This window comes from Ovis canadensis, chromosome 5 (assembly GCF_042477335.2).
Source record: "Ovis canadensis isolate MfBH-ARS-UI-01 breed Bighorn chromosome 5, ARS-UI_OviCan_v2, whole genome shotgun sequence".
NCBI lineage: Eukaryota > Metazoa > Chordata > Mammalia > Artiodactyla > Bovidae > Ovis > Ovis canadensis.
The window spans coordinates 33,638,645-33,654,990 of NC_091249.1; the positions used below are offsets into that span (position 1 = coordinate 33,638,645).

General features: G+C 45.0%; 1 protein-coding gene and 1 long non-coding RNA gene across 8 annotated transcripts; both read right to left on the reverse strand.

Annotated features, from left to right (window-relative positions):
* Positions 1-709: 709 nt before the first annotated feature.
* Positions 710-13,261, reverse strand: ZNF554 (zinc finger protein 554). Of its 7 annotated transcripts, none has more exons than XM_069591533.1 (6): positions 12,927-13,261; positions 12,481-12,597; positions 5,425-5,502; positions 4,690-4,816; positions 4,039-4,230; positions 710-2,216 (listed from the first exon to the last, which is right to left on the reverse strand). In XM_069591533.1, the coding sequence occupies exons 3-6, from the start codon at positions 5,455-5,457 to the stop codon at positions 1,033-1,035; spliced, it is 1,536 nt and encodes a 511-aa protein (XP_069447634.1). In that variant the 5' UTR covers positions 5,458-5,502; positions 12,481-12,597; positions 12,927-13,261; the 3' UTR covers positions 710-1,032. The 7 variants fall into 7 exon arrangements, with proteins under 7 accessions (XP_069447634.1, XP_069447637.1, XP_069447635.1 ...); XM_069591536.1 differs by having other exon boundaries at positions 4,039-4,227; positions 12,927-13,013; XM_069591534.1 differs by having other exon boundaries at positions 12,507-12,597; positions 12,927-13,007.
* On the reverse strand, positions 11,411-12,000 carry LOC138441114 (uncharacterized). The gene is made up of 2 exons (XR_011257248.1): positions 11,939-12,000; positions 11,411-11,576 (listed from the first exon to the last, which is right to left on the reverse strand). It is a non-coding gene; the product is annotated as an uncharacterized lncRNA (long non-coding RNA).
* Positions 13,262-16,346: the final 3,085 nt, after the last annotated feature.

Sequence of the window (16,346 nt, forward strand, 5' to 3'; positions counted from 1 at the left end):
CTTGAATATTTATTTATTTTTATTTAAATTTATTTTAAATTGGAGGATAATTGCTTTACATTATTGTAAAGATGGATCAGCTATAGGTATACATATGTCCCCTCCCTCTTGAATCTTACCACCCCTCACCCCATCCCACCCCTCTATGTTGTCATAGAGCACTGGATTTGAGCTCCCTACATCATATAGTAAATTCCCGATGGCTATCTAATTTTACATATGGTAATGTATATGTTTCAATTCTACTCTTCAACTCGTCCCACCCTCTCCTTCCACTCATATGTCCAAAGTCTGTTTTCTATGTCTGTGTCTCTATTGTTGTCCTGCAGATAGGTTCATCAGTACCATTTTTCTAGATTGCATATATATGCATTAATATATGATATTTGTTTTTCTGACTTACTTCACTCTGTATAATAGGCTCTAGGTTGATCCACCTTATTAGAACTGAGTCAGATGTGTTCCTTTTTATGGCTGAGTAATATTCCATTGTGTATATGTGGCGCAACTTTTTATCCATTCATCTGTTGATGGACATCTAGGTGAGTTCCATGTCTTAGTTATTGTAAATAGTGCTGCAATGAACATTGAGGTATATGTGTCCTTTTCAATTATGGTAGCATTTTCTATCTTAACGTACACTCTGCATTGCTATAGTAGTGTGTGAGACAAGTCAGGACCTAGCTAAGTGACCAAGAAAGACAAATGATTAAGCAAAATATTAAAACAGATTATTGAAACAAAAAGTTGAAACAGAATATCCCTTATTTGAACAACTAAATTAATATGGTAATTCTCAGCAAATTCCCAATCCATTTACTGATCTTTTCCAAGAGGGTGGCACTTGTTGGGCATAGTTCAATGGCAATTTCTCCCTTTTATAAGGTCCCTTCTCAGATCTTGACTTCAGTGTTTTAATTCAAGAATGAGGACTAAGCCTACTTCTTCACAACAGTACATCAGAGGGGCAAAGTCTGAACATACCCACAGGGTAGAGTGCTAAGCAGTCCATCACAAGGCAACAAGCAAGCTCTAAAATCCAACAAGGTGGCTGCTCTGGTAGAAAGCTTTCCCACAATCAATTATTTTATAGGTTTTCTGACTATTGTGAGTTTTCTGATGTGTGATAAGGGAGGAGCTCTGGCTGAAGGCTTTCCCACATTCATTACAGACATATGGCTTCTCTCCAGTGTGGGTTCTCTCATGCCGAACCAGGGAAGACCTCTGGCTGAAGGCCCTTCCACACTGATTACACTCATAGGGGTTCTTGCCAGTGTGAGTCCGTTCATGTTGGTTGAGGGATGAACGGTCACTGAAGGCTTTTCCACATTTATTACACTCATAGGGCTTCTCGCCTGTGTGCATTCTCTTGTGCAGGATCAGGTAAGAACTCTGGCAGAAGGATTTCCCACAGTCTTCACACTGATAGGGCTTTTCCCCTGTGTGGATCCTCTGGTGTTGGGTAAGAGATGAAATCCTGTTGAAGGCCTTCCCACATTCATGGCATGCATAAGGCTTCTCTCCAGTATGAGTTCTCAAATGCCGAGTGAGGGTTGAGCTGTGTGTAAAGGCTCTCCCACATTCCTGACACTCAAATGGCCTCTCTCCTGTGTGGATTCTCTGATGTTCACTCAGGGAATGCCTCCGGTTAAATACTTTCCCACACTGGTGACATTCATAGGGTTTCTCCACTGTGTTGATTCTGTTTTGTATGGTAATTGCCATACCATGATTAAATGATTTCCCACTTTCTGCATATGCAGAAATTCTCTCTCCCATCTGAGTTCTTTCATGTGGAATAAGGTGAATATTTTGGGTGAGATCTTTTCCACATATAATACTTTCATAAGGTCTCTGGTCTGAATATCCCATCTGATGATGGTTTAAGAAAGGATCAGATACCAAACTCGCAATAGCTAAGTCATAGTCATAAAATTGTCTTCCTATAGAATCTCGTGATAAAACAAGGTCTGAACTCAGGTTACAGTTTTCCCCAAATTTATACCAGTCAATAGCCTTCTCTTGAGAAAATGCTTCTATCTGGGGGTACCCCATTTGCCTCAAAAGCCTCTGGGAGTCTTCACAGTTCCCCCCAGATTCAGTATAACCCCAGTCCTCTCTGGGGAGCTTTGTAATATTCATACCCCCAAGTGGTTCTTCCTCCAAAACCACCTTCTTGTAAACTGACTGTTGGCTTCTCAGTTTAGTCTCCCAATCTGAAATAAATTGAAGGTTGGGTGGGGAGCAGGGGGAAGAAAGTTCTAATTTAAGAATAGTAGGACAAAATTATTTTCAACAACAACAAAAAAAGCATTTCCAACATATACAAAGGACCTGTGGATTCATGTTCAAACATCAGCTTTTAACTTGGAGGAAGGCAAGGTGAAGGAAAGATGGATCAGAATGCTGGTGGAACAAAAAGTAAATGTGGAAAGAAAGAGGAGAGAATAAGATTGCAGAGGGAATAAGACAGACATGGCAAAAAGCACATGAAAAGATGCTCAACGTTTTGAGTTCTCTGGCAGTTCAATGGTTGGAACTTAATGCTCTCACTGCCAAAGACCTGGGTACAATCTCTGGTCAGGGAACTAAGATCTTGCAAGTTGTGCAGCCCATACCCGCCCCCCCAAATTATGTTCAATATCACTAATTATTAGAGAAATGCAAATCAAAACTATGATGAGGTACCAGCTCACATCAGTCAGAATGGCCATCATCAAAAAATCTACAGATAATAAATGCTGGAGAGGGTATGAAGAAACGGGAACCCTCCTACACTGTTGGTGGGAATGTAAATTGGTGCATCTACTATGGAGAACAGGGCTTCCCTGGTGGTTCAGACGGTAAAGTGTCTGCCTGCAATGTGGGAAACCTGGGTTTGATCCCTGGGTCGGGAAGATCCCCTGGAGAAGGAAATGGCAACCCAATCCAGTACTCTTGCCTGGAAAATTCCATGGACAGAGGAGCCTTGTAAGCTAAAGTCCATGGGGTTGCAAGGAGTCAGACAAGACTGAGCGACTTCACTTCACTTCACTATGGAGAACAGTAAGGAGGTTCCTTAAACAACTGAAAATAGAGCTACCATATGACCCAGCAATCCCACTCCTGGGCATATACCTGGAGAAAACCATAGTTTGAAAAGATACATGCACTCCAATGTTCATAGCAGCACTATTCACAATAGCTAAGACATACAAACAACCTAAATTGTCCATTGACAGATGAATAGATAAAGATGCTATACATATACACACTGGAATATCACTCAGCCATAAAAAAGGATGAAATAATGCTATCTGTAGCCATGTGGATGAACCTGAAGATTGTCATACTGAGTGAAGTAAGTCAGAGAAGGACAAATATATGATATTGCTCTTATGTGAAATCAAAAAAAAAAAGGTAGAAATGAAATTATTTACAAAACAGAAATAGGGTCACAGATGTAAAAAACAAACTTATGGTTATGGGGAAAAGGGGTGGAGGAGGGATAAATTGGGAGATTGGGATTGACATAAATACAATACTATATATAAAATAGATAACTAACAAAGACCTACTGTATAGCACAGGGAACACTACTCAATATTCTATAATAACCTATATGGGAAATGAATCTAAAAAAGAATAGATACATATATATGTATAACTGAAACACTGCTATATACCTGAAGCTAACACAAAACATTATACATAAACTAGACTCCAATATTTTTTTTTTAATCAGAGTGATGAGAAAAAAAAGAATGGAAGAGGGAAAAAATTATCAAGAAAGCAGAGAGGGAAGAGATGAAACAGGAAACACAGGTAGACTGGCTTACAGAAAGAAAAGGGATGTTTTTCTCTGCACCTAAAGAGGATTAGTGGAAGCTCGTTCATGGCAGAAGGTTGCTGGGGGATAAACTAAAGGCACTTGGGGAAGAAACAGCCAAGCACCTCAGTCTTCTCCTTAGACAATTAGAGCCTTTGTGGAGGGACCTGTGACCAGGAGTCCCCAGACGCTGTCCCCATCCCAGTGGGCCATATCTCCCTGCTTCTCACCTGAACATGAAGCTCGCAGAGTTCCTTTCCCCACCATCCACATGGCTTCTCCTTGCTCCAGGTGCAAAGATACCACTGGTTGAAAGAGTGAATATGTCGTCCAGAGAGAAAAAGTGGTGACTTGAGAGGCTGATGCTAGGCATATGGTGCCATCCTCAAAGCCTGAATTGGGTCTCTGGTTCCTCAAGGCTTCTGAAAGAGACACGGGAGAGGTAACACAAAGACCAAGCTAAAGATTTTATTTTCCTAATTTAAAAAATGATCATACACTTCCTCAGAGATACAAATGGCCCAGTAAACACCTGAAGAAATAACTCAATATCACTAGTCATTAGGAAAACACAAATCAAAACCACAATGGATACCACTTTATACCTATTAAAATGTCCTTAAAAATTTTAAGGGCTTTCCAGGTGGCACTAGTGGAACAAGAGACGTTATCGACACCTCAGCTAAGATGCATTTTTACAGTGGCACGGGCTGCCATATACTGAAAGAATCAGACCATTTGCCATACAGGAGGCACCACAAGGGCAGGAACCATGCATGTCTCATTTGCCAGTAAATCCCTACTTCCTAGCATAGTTCTTGACGTGCATAGATGCTAAACAAACATGACTTGACAGACACAGAAGGACCAGCTGGTCTTACCCACAGAGGCCAGGTTCCCACAGGTCTCTAGCATCACATCTCTGTAGAGCTTCCTCTGACCAGGGTCCAGCAGCTCCCACTCCTCCATGGAGAAGTCCACGGCCACATCCTTGAAGGTCACCACCTCCTAAAATATCACGATGGGTCAGCTCAAGAATGCCCCCCTCTCCAACCAATGTCCAGAGAAAGTAAAGTGAAGGTGTTAGTTGCTCAGTTATGTCCGACTCTTTGCCACTCCACGGACTGCATTATGCCAGGCTTCCCTGCCCTATTTCACCACAATTTAAAAAAATACATATGTGTGCATTTTAAAGAGGATGGCGCTTTGGGGCACCCCTCCCTGCTCTATGGGAAAAACTTTGGGGTCTTCAGAGATGCTTGGAGCCCAGGAAGGAAGCACAGTCCTCCTGAAGGGATAAGAGACCTCCCCAGATCCACCCGGGGTTCTATTCCTGGGTTGGGAAGATCCCCTGGAGAAGGAAATGGCAATCCACTCCAGCACTCTTGCCTGGAAAATCCCATGGACAGAGGAGCCTGATAGGCTACAGTCCATGGGATTGCAAAGAGTCTGACACGACTGAGTGATTTCACTTTCACTTTCACATGAATGCCTACACCCAGACACTCATGACAAATTCTCCTCCTTTCCCAAAAGGCAAGGGCACTCCATGTCTGACAGGTGTGTTCCCTCTGGACACACTGGGTGCCTTTCGGGGGAGAGGAAGTCCTACTCACCTGGGGCCAGGGGAGCAGGCACTCAGCAGCCATCCTGTCCTCCCTCCAGGGCAAAAGCAGGTTCCTGGGCAGGCAGGGCTGGGAGAGGAAAAATGCAGAGTGAAGACTGGATCTGGCCTGTCCCAGACCCTAGAGTCCTCTCTACCACTTGAGGTCACACATACACACAGAAGAGAGTCATGGAAGCCAGTGATGTGGACAGAATGAAGGGACAAAGTACGTGATCAAATATTAATCCCACTAGGGGATTGGAAGTACAAAAACATGGGAGACCCCTGTAGGTTAATGATTACTCAAGAAAGCAGGTTTGTTTTGAGAGAGTCATTTCCTAGGCAGGCTGATAAAAGGTCTAGGGGGTCCCCAAGGAGAGAGGGGTCTGGAATTCTCAAGGAGGAAGAAAGGACAAACTTTTTTTCCTCCACATTCCTTAGGATTATGTATCCTGCCTGAGGATAGACTCTGGATTAAACCTTCTGGCTAATCCTGTTATCTTAAAATGTAAATTATGGGAGTAGGTCTGGTCTTTACAAGGATTATATAACAATAATGTATCCTGCCTGAGGACAGTCTCTGGATTAAACCTTCTGGCTAATTCTGTTATTTTAAAATGTAAATTATGGGAGTAAGTCTGGTGAGGTCTTTACAACCTCCAGACATTCTTTGGATTCATTGGTGAGTATATAACTCCATTGCTAACACTAGCAAGTGGGTACTCTTTCTACCCACTTCTGATGTCTATGTCAGAAGCTTTCTCTATCTCCTTCATACTTTAATAAAACTTTATTACACAAAAGCTCTGAGCAATCAAGTCTCGCCTCTGGCCCCAGATTGAATTCTCCTCTAGAGGCCAAGGATCCTGGTGTCTTTGCGTGGTTCAGCAACAACCTTTCAGTTTAGCTACTAAACCAAGTAGGCCTTCTTGACAAAAAAACCGTGTAACCAGAAGCATGAGACATGCCCCCAAACAATAAAACAATGGCGGCATAAGCCCCACATTCTGCCCAGTGAGCTCAGTATGTTAATGATCCCTATGACATGCTCTCTGCACACATGGAAAAACAATCATTTGTGGACCTAGATTGACCACACAGGGACAAGAAAACTCCCCTGCTCAACCTGGAGGAGTAGATGCTGATGATGGAAGCATGACATCTACACAAGAAAGACAAAGAAAGTCTTCTTCCCCTCTCCAATTTAAAACTGCAGCCCACTAAGTTCTCATAGCATTTCTCATGTGCCTGCTTGTAAGCCTCACAGGCAATCTATTCTAATAAATCACTTATCTATCACTTTGCTCTTGCTGAATTCTTCTCTGCACTGAAACATTATCTTTCAGTGGTCCTGGAGTTCTACAGAGCCCCCCTGAAATGACACAAATCGGTTTCACCACGACAAGCCAGGGGTCTTAATGGCTCCATTTTCTGTGGGTTTTATTTGTTTTCTTGGCTGTGCTGTGTGGCACACAGCATGTGGGATCCTAGTTCCCTGACCAGGGATCAAAACCCTGCCCCCTGCAGTAGAAACTCAGAATCCTAACCACTGGACCACCAGGGAAGTCCCAGTGGCTCCATTTTCTGGATGAAGATACCAGAAGATACCAGGCCTTGGAGGCACACAAGTTCTACTGTGAAACACTCTGTACTAGCATCCCAGGGTGCTATGATAAATGACTTCACAATCGGGACTCTTAAAATATCACAAATTTATTTTCTTCCAGGGAGGTGAGAAGTCTGAGATTCAGGTTTGGCAGGACCCATCCCCTCCAAAGGCTCCAAGTGAGGGTCCTTCCTTCCTGCAAGAGATGTATGGTTTCGATACCTGGGTCGGAAAAATCCCCTGGAGGAAGGCATGGTAACCCATGTCAGTATTCTTGCCTGGAGAATCCCATGGGCAGAGGAGCCTGGTGAGCTATAATCCATAGGATCACTAACAAGTCAGAAAGGACTGAAGTGACTTAGCATGCATACACATATTTCAATTTAAAAATAAATTTAAAAAGACACTAATGGGTGTTGCCAAGGATGGGAGACTCACTAGCATTGCTAGTAGGAATGGAAAATGGTGTAGCCACTGTGAAAAACAACTACCACAACTACTGAGGCCCACGCTCTACAGCCCGTGCTCCACAAGAGAAGCCACCGCAACGATAAGGCTGTGCTCCACAACTAGAGACAGCCCACAGACAGCAATGAAGACTCACCACAGCCAAAAATAAGTAAGTAAATCAATACAAGTTTTAAAAATAGAAAAGTTTAAAAATCTAAAAATGGTGGCAGCTTTCACAAGATCCATGAGGGACCAGAGGGGATGTGATGCAAATTGTTTCCTGAGAGCTGGCTCTGACCCCCTCCATGTGGGGGATGGGAGCTATGGGTGCAGGATACCATGCTGAGCCACGCCTCACAGTTGTGTCAGGTGATGGGACACACGATACTTTACCCTGGGGAAACATCTGCTGATGGGTGCCCCTCTGGGACACACAATACTTAACCTGCGGAAACACCTGCTCATGATAAGACTAGGGTGGGCTGAATCATGTCCTCTAAGTCTTGACCCCCAGTAGCTGTGAATGGGACTTTATCTATACATAGGATCTTTGCAGAGGTAATTAGTTAAGATGAGTCATCTACCAAAATCAGATTGATTATATTCTTTGCAGGCAAAGATGGAAAAGCTCTATACAGTCAGCAAAAACAAGACTGGGGGCTGACTATGGCTCTGATCATGAACTCCTTATTACCAAATTCAGACTTAAATTGAAGACAGTAAAGAAAACCACTAGACCATTCAGGTATTACCTAAATCAAATCCCTTAAGATTTTACGGTGGAAGTGACAAATAGATTCAAGGGATTAGATCTGATAGATAGAGTGCCTGAAGAACTATGGACGGAGGTTCATGACATTGTACAGGAGGCAGGGATCAAGACCATACCCAAGAAAAAGAAATGCAAAAAGGCAAAATGGCTGTCTGAGGAGGCCTTACAAGTAGCTGTGAAAACAAGAGAGGCAAAAAGCAAAAGAGAAAAGGAAAGATATACCCATTTGAATGCAGAGTTCCAAAGAATAGCAAAGAGAGATAAGAAAGCCTTCCTCAGTGATCAATGCAAAGAAATAGAGGAAAACAAGACAATAGGGAAGACTATAGATCTCTTCAAGAAAGTTAGAGATACCAAGGGAACATTTCATGCAAAGATGGGCACAATAAAGGACAGGCATGGTATGGACCTAACAGAAGCAGAAGATATTAAGAAGAGGTGGCAACAATACACAGAAAAACTATACAAAAAAGATCTTCATGACCCAGATAACCATGATGGTGTGATCACCCTCCTAGAGCCAGACATCCTGGAATGCAAAGTCAAATGGGCCTTAGGAAGCATCACTATGAACAAAGCTAGTGGAGGTGATGGAATCCCAGTTGAGCTATTTCTAATCCTAAAAGACAATGCTGTGAAAGTGCTGCACTCAATATGCCAGCAAATTTGGAAAACTCAACAGTGGTCACAGGACTGGAAAAGATCAGTTTTCATTCCAATCCCAAAGAATGCTCAAACTACCGCACAATTGCACACATCTCACATGCTAGTAAAGTAATGCTCAAAATTCTCCAAGCCAGGCTTCAACAGTACATGAACCATGAACTTCCAGATGTTCAAGTTGGATTTAGAAAAGGCAGAGTAATCTGAGATCAAATTGCCAAAATCCGCTGAATCATCGAAAAAGCAAGAGAGTTCCAGAAAAACATCTATTTGTGCTTTATTGACTATGCCAAAGCCTTTGACTGTGTGGATCACAATAAACTGTGGAAAATTCTGAGAGAGATGGGAATACCAGACCACCTGACCTGCCTCCTGAGAAATCTGTATGCATGTCAAGAAGCAACAGTTAGAACTGGACATAAAACAACAGATTGGTTCCAAATTGGGAAAGAAGTACATCAAGGCTGTATATTGTCACCCTGCTTATTTAACTTATATGCAGAGTACATCAGGAGAAATGCTGGGCTGGATGAAGAAATGATTGATTCCACAAGCTGGAATCAAGATTTCTGGGAGAAATATCAATAACTTCAGATATGCAGATGACACCACCCTTATGGCTGAAAGCGAAGAAGAAATAAAGAGCCTCTTGATGAAAGCAAAGAGGAGAGTGAAAAAGTTGGCTTAAAGCTCAACATTCAGAAAACTAAGACCATGGCATCGGATCCCATCACTTCATGGCAAACAGATGGGAAAACAATGGAAACAGTGACAGACTTCATTTTGGGGGGCTCCAAAATCACTTTAGATGGTGACTCAGTTCAGCTCAGTCGCTCAGTCGTGTCCGACTCTTTGCGACCCCGTGAAACAGCACGCCAGGCCTCCCTGTCCATCACCATCTCTCGGAGTTCACTCAGACTCACGTCCATCGAGTCCATGATGCCATCCAGCCATCTCATCCCGGGTCGTCCCCTTCTCCTCCTGCCCCCAATCTCTCCCAGCATCAGAGTCTTTTCCAATGAGTCAACTCTTAGCATGAGGTGTCCAAAGTACTGGAGCTTCAGCTTTAGCATCATTCCTTCCAAAGAAATCCCAGGGCTGATCTCCTTCAGAATGGACTGGTTGGATCTCCTTGCAGTCCAAGGGACTCTCAAGAGTCTTCTCCAACACCACAGTTCAAAAGCATCAATTCTTCGGCACTCAGCCTTCTTCACAGTCCAACTCTCACATCCATACATGACCACAGGAAAAACCATAGCCTTGACTAGACGGACCTTAGTCGGCAAAGTAATGTCTCTGCTTTTGAATATACTATCTAGATTGGTCATAACTTTTCTTCCAAGGAGTAAGCGTCTTTTAATTTCATGGCTGCAGTCACCATCTGCAGTGATTTTGGAGCCCCCCAAAATAAAGTCTGACACTGTTTCTACTGTTTCCCCATCTATTTCCCATGAAGTGATGGGACCAGATGCCATGATCTTCATTTTCTGAATGTTGACACCATGAAATTAAAAGATGTTTGCTCCTTGGAAGAAAAGTTATGATCAATCTAGACAGCATATTAAAAAGCAGAGACATTACTTTGCCAACAAATGTCCATCTAGTCAAAGCTTTGGTTTTTCCAATAGTCATGTATGGATGTGAGAGTTGGACTATAAAGAAAGCTGAGCACCAAAGAATTGATGCTTTTGAACTGTGGTGCTGGAGAAGACTCTTGAGAATCCCTTGGACAGGAAGGAGATCCAATCAGTCCATCCTAAAGGAAATCAGTCCTGAATATTCATTGGAAGGACTGATGCTGAAGCTGAAACTCCAATCGTTTGGCCACCTGATGCAAAGAACTGACTCATTTGAAAAGACCCTGATGCCGGGAATGATTGAAGGCAAAAGGAGACTGGGATAACAGAGGATGAGATGGTTGGATGGCATCACTGACTCAATGGACATGAGTTTGAGTAAGCTCTGCGAGCTGGTGATGGACAGGAGGCCTGGCATGCTGCAGTCCATGGGGTTGCAAAGAGTTGGACATGACTGAGCGACTGAACTGAACTGAACTGAGGTCATATTGGGGTAGAGACTGTCCTAATGCAATATGACTGGTGTCTTTAAAAAAGACACACAGACTTCCCTAGTGGTCCGGTGATTAAGACTCTGTGCTCCCAATGCAGGGGGCCCAGGTTTGATCCCTGGTCAGGGAACTAGATCCCACATGCCACAGCTGAGAGTTTAAATGCTGAAACTTCCCTGGTGGTCCAGTGGTTGGAAGTCTGCCTACTAATGCAGGGAACATAGGTTCCATCCCTGATCCAGGAGGACCCCACATGCCTCAGAGCAACTGAGCCTGTGAGCCACAACTGCTGAAGCCCACTCACCCTAGAGCCCATGCTTCACAACAAGAGAAGTCACCACAATGAGAAGCTTGCATACCACAAAGAAGAGTAGCCACCACTCACCACAACTAGAGAAAGCCCATGCATAGCAATGAAGACCCAGCACAGACAAAAATAAATAAATAAAAAATTTTAATGGGGAAAAAATAGACATGTGACTTCCCTGATGATCCAGTGTCTAAGACTCCATACTTCCAATGCAGGGGGTCTGGGTTTCATCCCAGGTCAGGGAACTAGATCCCACATGTGCAATTAAAAATCTTGAATGCTTCAGTTAAGACCTAGTGCAGCCAGAAAAATAGAAATATTTTTTTTAAAGAGAAACACACAGGGCGAAGGCCATGGGACAAAAGAGGCAGAGACTGGAATGATGCGGCCACAAGCCAAGAGACATCAAGGACTGATGGCCACCACAGGAGGCTGGAAGAGGCAGAAAGGACCCTACCCTGGAGGCTTCAGGGGGACCAGAGCCCTGTAACATCTTGATCTATCTGCTCTTGGGACTTTAAATTGCATCTGATGGTAATGAGTTCAGGACCCCCTATCCCTTTCAAGCTCTTTCAAGGAATCCACTCCCACCATTGGGTGGTTCAAGGGATTCCCCCTCCCTTGATGTCAGTGACCCCATTTGGCCCTCATTTACCTAGGCCTCTGGCACCTGCCTCAGGGTCTTCCCTTTCAGGGTTGAAACCACTGAAACTCTGTCCTTTCTCCACAAGAAAGGGCCGATGAGGGCTTCCTGCCAGGGAAAAATGCAATCCACCCAAGAACAGGAGGCATTGGCAGAATGTTCGGCTGCGACCTCATTCCTGAGCAGGGGTGTCTGGGTATCAGTGAAGTAGACCCTTGATAGCGTCTCATTGGAATCACAATACTAAGGCTAACCCAGGGTTTTTCCTCCTTGACACCTACACTGGGGCTGGATTGTTCTCCGAGGGGCGTCCTGGGCATTGTGGAGTGTGGAGCAGCATCCCTGGTTCCATCCCCTCCATGCCAGGAGCCCCCAGGTCCAGACAACCACAGACGGCCTCAGACACTGCCCAGTATCACCCCTCCAAGAGGGCAGAACCACCCAAGGTGAGACCTCCCCCGTGGGTTTGCCCAAGCGCCCAGTGAGTCTACATGCAGGAGTCTGGACGTTCGGTTTACTCCCTGTAACATTAGGCCTCTGAGAGCTCCATTTACCTCACAGCAGAGTTTGCCCCACGGACCTGTCGTGCAGGGGTGTTTTCACAGGGTAGGTGCTGGACTGTTTCACAGGGCAGGTGCCAGCTGCCCGACTTCTCTGACTCTCCTTTGCGCCTGCAGTGTGACAGGTGGAGCAAACCCAAGGGTAACAGTCCAGGCCATCCCTCCCGCACGGGACCCCTTCCCAGACCCCGTCCCGACCCCTGATAGCCTAATTACCCGCACAGGCGCGGGGGCCAGGCTCGGGGGCCGCATCCTGTCTGCGCGACCCGGATGAAAGATGCCCGGGTGCTGCGGTCCCAGGTGTGGGCGAAGGTAACCCACATCGCAAGCCTACTCTACTCGAGTCCCGCCGCGGAGGAGGCGCTCAGTGCAGCGTGACCCGGAGACCCGTCAGCACCCGGCCTGCCCGCGCCCCCCATCGGCTACCCCAGGTAACTCACACCGCGGTTGTCGCCCGGGGAAGCGCGCCCACGATGGATTCGGCAGTGCGCTTGCGCACCACGAGGCCATGAACTATAAGTCCCAGAAGGCTCCGGGCGCGATCCTGCGTCTCTGTCCCCTGGAGGCAGCCGAGTTGAGTTACAGCGCCCTCTATGGGCGGGCGGTGTCTCCTCAGGATTGAGATACCTCCTGCCTCAGAGGACGTCCTCACATCCCAGTCGCACACGCGCGCTTCTGGGGCAGCTCAGGCGCATGCGCAAATTTCTTCTCTAAGAGAGAAAATTGAGTGGCGGTCTAGTGGACTCCCCTCTCCCACTGCAGGGGACACAGGTCCGATTCCTGGTCGGGGGACTGGGGCCCACATGCCTCGTGGCATGGCCTAAAAAAAATAAGGGCGAAAATTCAGTATATTCAGCACTATGCCTGAGACTTAGATTTGCCAATAAAACAATAATGTCTTATTATTAGCTATTATTCATTAACACATTAGTAAATGCATAGACCACTATATAGTAAAATTATTGTTTTGATGATAGTTTATTTATTAGTAATATTAATATATTGATTTATGTTGTGGTGGTGGTGGTTTAATCACTAAGTTGTGTCTGACTCTTGTGACTGCATGGACTGTAGCCTGCCAGGCTCTTTCATCCATGGGGTGTTCTAGGCCAGAATATTGGAGTTGCCGTTTCCTTCTCCAGGGGATCTTCCTGACCCAAGGACCGAACCCAGGTTTCCTGCACTGCAGAGAGATTTTTTACCAACTGTGCTACCAGGGAATTCCCTAGATGTATGTCAATAGTATTCTATTAAATAATAAAACTACCACGGTTAATATATTAATATAAGTTGGTAATATATTCTTAAAACTTGCAACCTCCAGAATGGTGAAAAGCACATTGTTGGTGAAACCAAGTCCATGGTCATTTGTTATAGGGTCCTGAATGATCTCAGACAATGTGCTGGACGATTTTTCAGCCCCTTTTTCAAACTGACTTTTCCAGGCTTAGCCCATGACACAGAAGTTGTGCTGCCTGGATTCCTCCTTCAGGACTGAAGGTCCTATTCTTCCTGCAGCTGGAATGCTGCTGACCAATGTGAAGCGAAAGTTGCTCAGCCATGTCTCTTCGCGACCCCATGGACTATACAGTCCATGGAATTCTCCAGGCCAGAATACTGGAGTGGGTAGCCTTTCCCTCTTCAGGGAATCTCCCCAACCCAGGGATCGAACCCAGGTGTCCTACATTGCAGGCAGATTCTTTGCCAGTTGACCCACAAGGGAAGGGAAGCCTTGCTTAGTTCAAAATAATAGGGACTTCCTTGGTAGGCCAGTGGGTGAGAGTTCGTCTTCCAATGCAGAGAATGAAGGTTCAATTCCTGGTTGGGGAACTAAAAGCCCACATGCCATGGGGCAACTAAGCCTGTATGCTGCAACAAAAAGATCCTGCATGCTGCCATAAGACCTCATGCAGCCAAATAAATGTTAAAAAATATATATCATTCTAAATACAAAGATTAAGAGCCACTATCATTATCCCTGTAATCCATAGATACTTCATTTGCTGCTAATAAGGCATGTTTGTTGACAAAACTTCTTTTTCTGATTCCCCACTCTGTGTGCAGCTAGAGCTGAGGTTCTGGGTTCATGAAGACCCCTCAGTTAGGGAAACTCGTCTGCTGTTTCAACTACATCAGTTGTCCACGTAGGGAGATTTCCAATCAAACAGGTAGGCACCTGCAGATACACTGTCTCCAACCACCCCAAACCTTCCCCAATCATCCAATAAAATGTCTTGGACTTGCAGTGCCATATTCCTTTACTCTTATACTGATTATTCTTTTATTCGCTCAGTAAAAAGACTTCCTGCCAACCCATCATTATAATCATTAGGATCTTTTTGTTTGGAATGTTCTCACCACTGCCTAGCTAACCCTACCTAATCCCTAATCAGGAATTCCCTATTTCTGCAATGTCATGGAACATGAATGCAATCAGCTTGACTTAAGAAGCCAAAACTCTCAGACAGGAACAGTACACAGGAAGCGCAGCAATGAACTGGGAGCTGTCCAAGTGCTGAAACATGATACAGAATGAGACAGGGTGCCTATTAAAAACTGTTTTGCAGGCGTGCTTTCTAAATTGTTGGTCATGTCCGACTCCTGTGACCCCCATGGACTGTAGCCCACAGGCTCCTCTGTCCAAGGGATTCTCCAGGCAAGAATGCTGGAGTAGGTCGCCATGCCCTCCTTCAGAGGATCTTCCCGACTCAGGAATCGAACCCATCTCATATCTCCTGCATAGGCAGGCGGGTTCTTCACCACTAGTGCCACCAGGAAAGCCCAATAATTGTTCTACCCTGTAGTAAAATACATCTGGGCTTTCCTGGTGGCTCAGTGGTAAAGAATCCGCCTGCGAAGCAGGAGACTTGGGTTCGACCCCTGGGTTGGGAAGATCCCCTGGGGGAGGAAACGGCAACCCATTCCAGTATTCTTGCCTGGGAAATCCAACGGACAGAGGACCCTAGTGGGCTACAGTTTGTGGGGTCACCAAAGAGTTGGACATGACTTAGGGACTAAATAACAACAAAATGTATCTATGTTCTAAATGGATATTGAGTCCATCAGAAAACTGTTAGGGAGACTTCCCTGGTGGTTCAGTGGTTAAGACTCTGCTTCCAATGCAGGGTGCACAGGTCGATCCCTGGCCAGGAAACTACGATCCCGCATGCCACATGGTACAGCTAAAAAGAATTATATATATACAATTATATATAGATATATAATTGAATACATTGCATTTTAAAAAAATTTTTTAATTTTTTTAATTACATTGCATTTTAAAATCAAAGTTATGTGAAGAGATTCACTGAAGGAGATCCAATGCCCTCTGCCTACGAAATGTATCATTTTGGTAATGACCATGTCAATTGTCTTTTTCATTCTTTACCTTTCACTCAGCAGATATACAAGGTTTGGAGCAGCTTTTATCAAACCTGACTTCTGACCCTCTTTGGATGCATAACTCTGGGTCAATTTCTTTAGATGATCAACAAAATGTTCAAAAGTGCTTGGTTGTACTTTCCAGCTATGAGTAACAAAATAACCAACTCAAACTACACTTTTAAGGAGGAAATTCATCTCCCTTAACAGGACATGGAGAGACATTGGAGTAAGGGCATGAAGGGAGGGACGGTGTTGCGGGGGCGGGGGGGGGGGGGGTGGATGGAGACAGAAGCAGGTGGAAAGGCCCTGGGGTATCTCCAAGCCCTTCCCTCTTCACTTTCCTGCTGGGGTCAGACAGCCTCTGCAGCCACAACTGACAGCTGAGGAGCCTGGAGGAAGGCATGGCAACCACTCCAGTATTCTTGCCTGAAGAATTTCCACAGATAAAGGAGCCTGGTGGGCTACAGTCCATGGGG

Bases quoted from the DNA above. Each gene is read 5' to 3' on its own strand.
- ZNF554 (XM_069591531.1), bottom strand. From the start codon at position 12,738: ATGCGGCCCCCGAGCCTGGCCCCCGCGCCTGTGCGG. The intron at 5,503-12,702 runs GTAATTAGGCTA...TTCCTCTCCCAG, and splicing joins TGGCCCCCGCGCCTGTGCGG to CCCTGCCTGCCCAGGAACCT. The intron at 2,217-4,038 runs GTGAGAAGCAGG...AATTTATTTCAG, and splicing joins TCTGCGAGCTTCATGTTCAG to ATTGGGAGACTAAACTGAGA.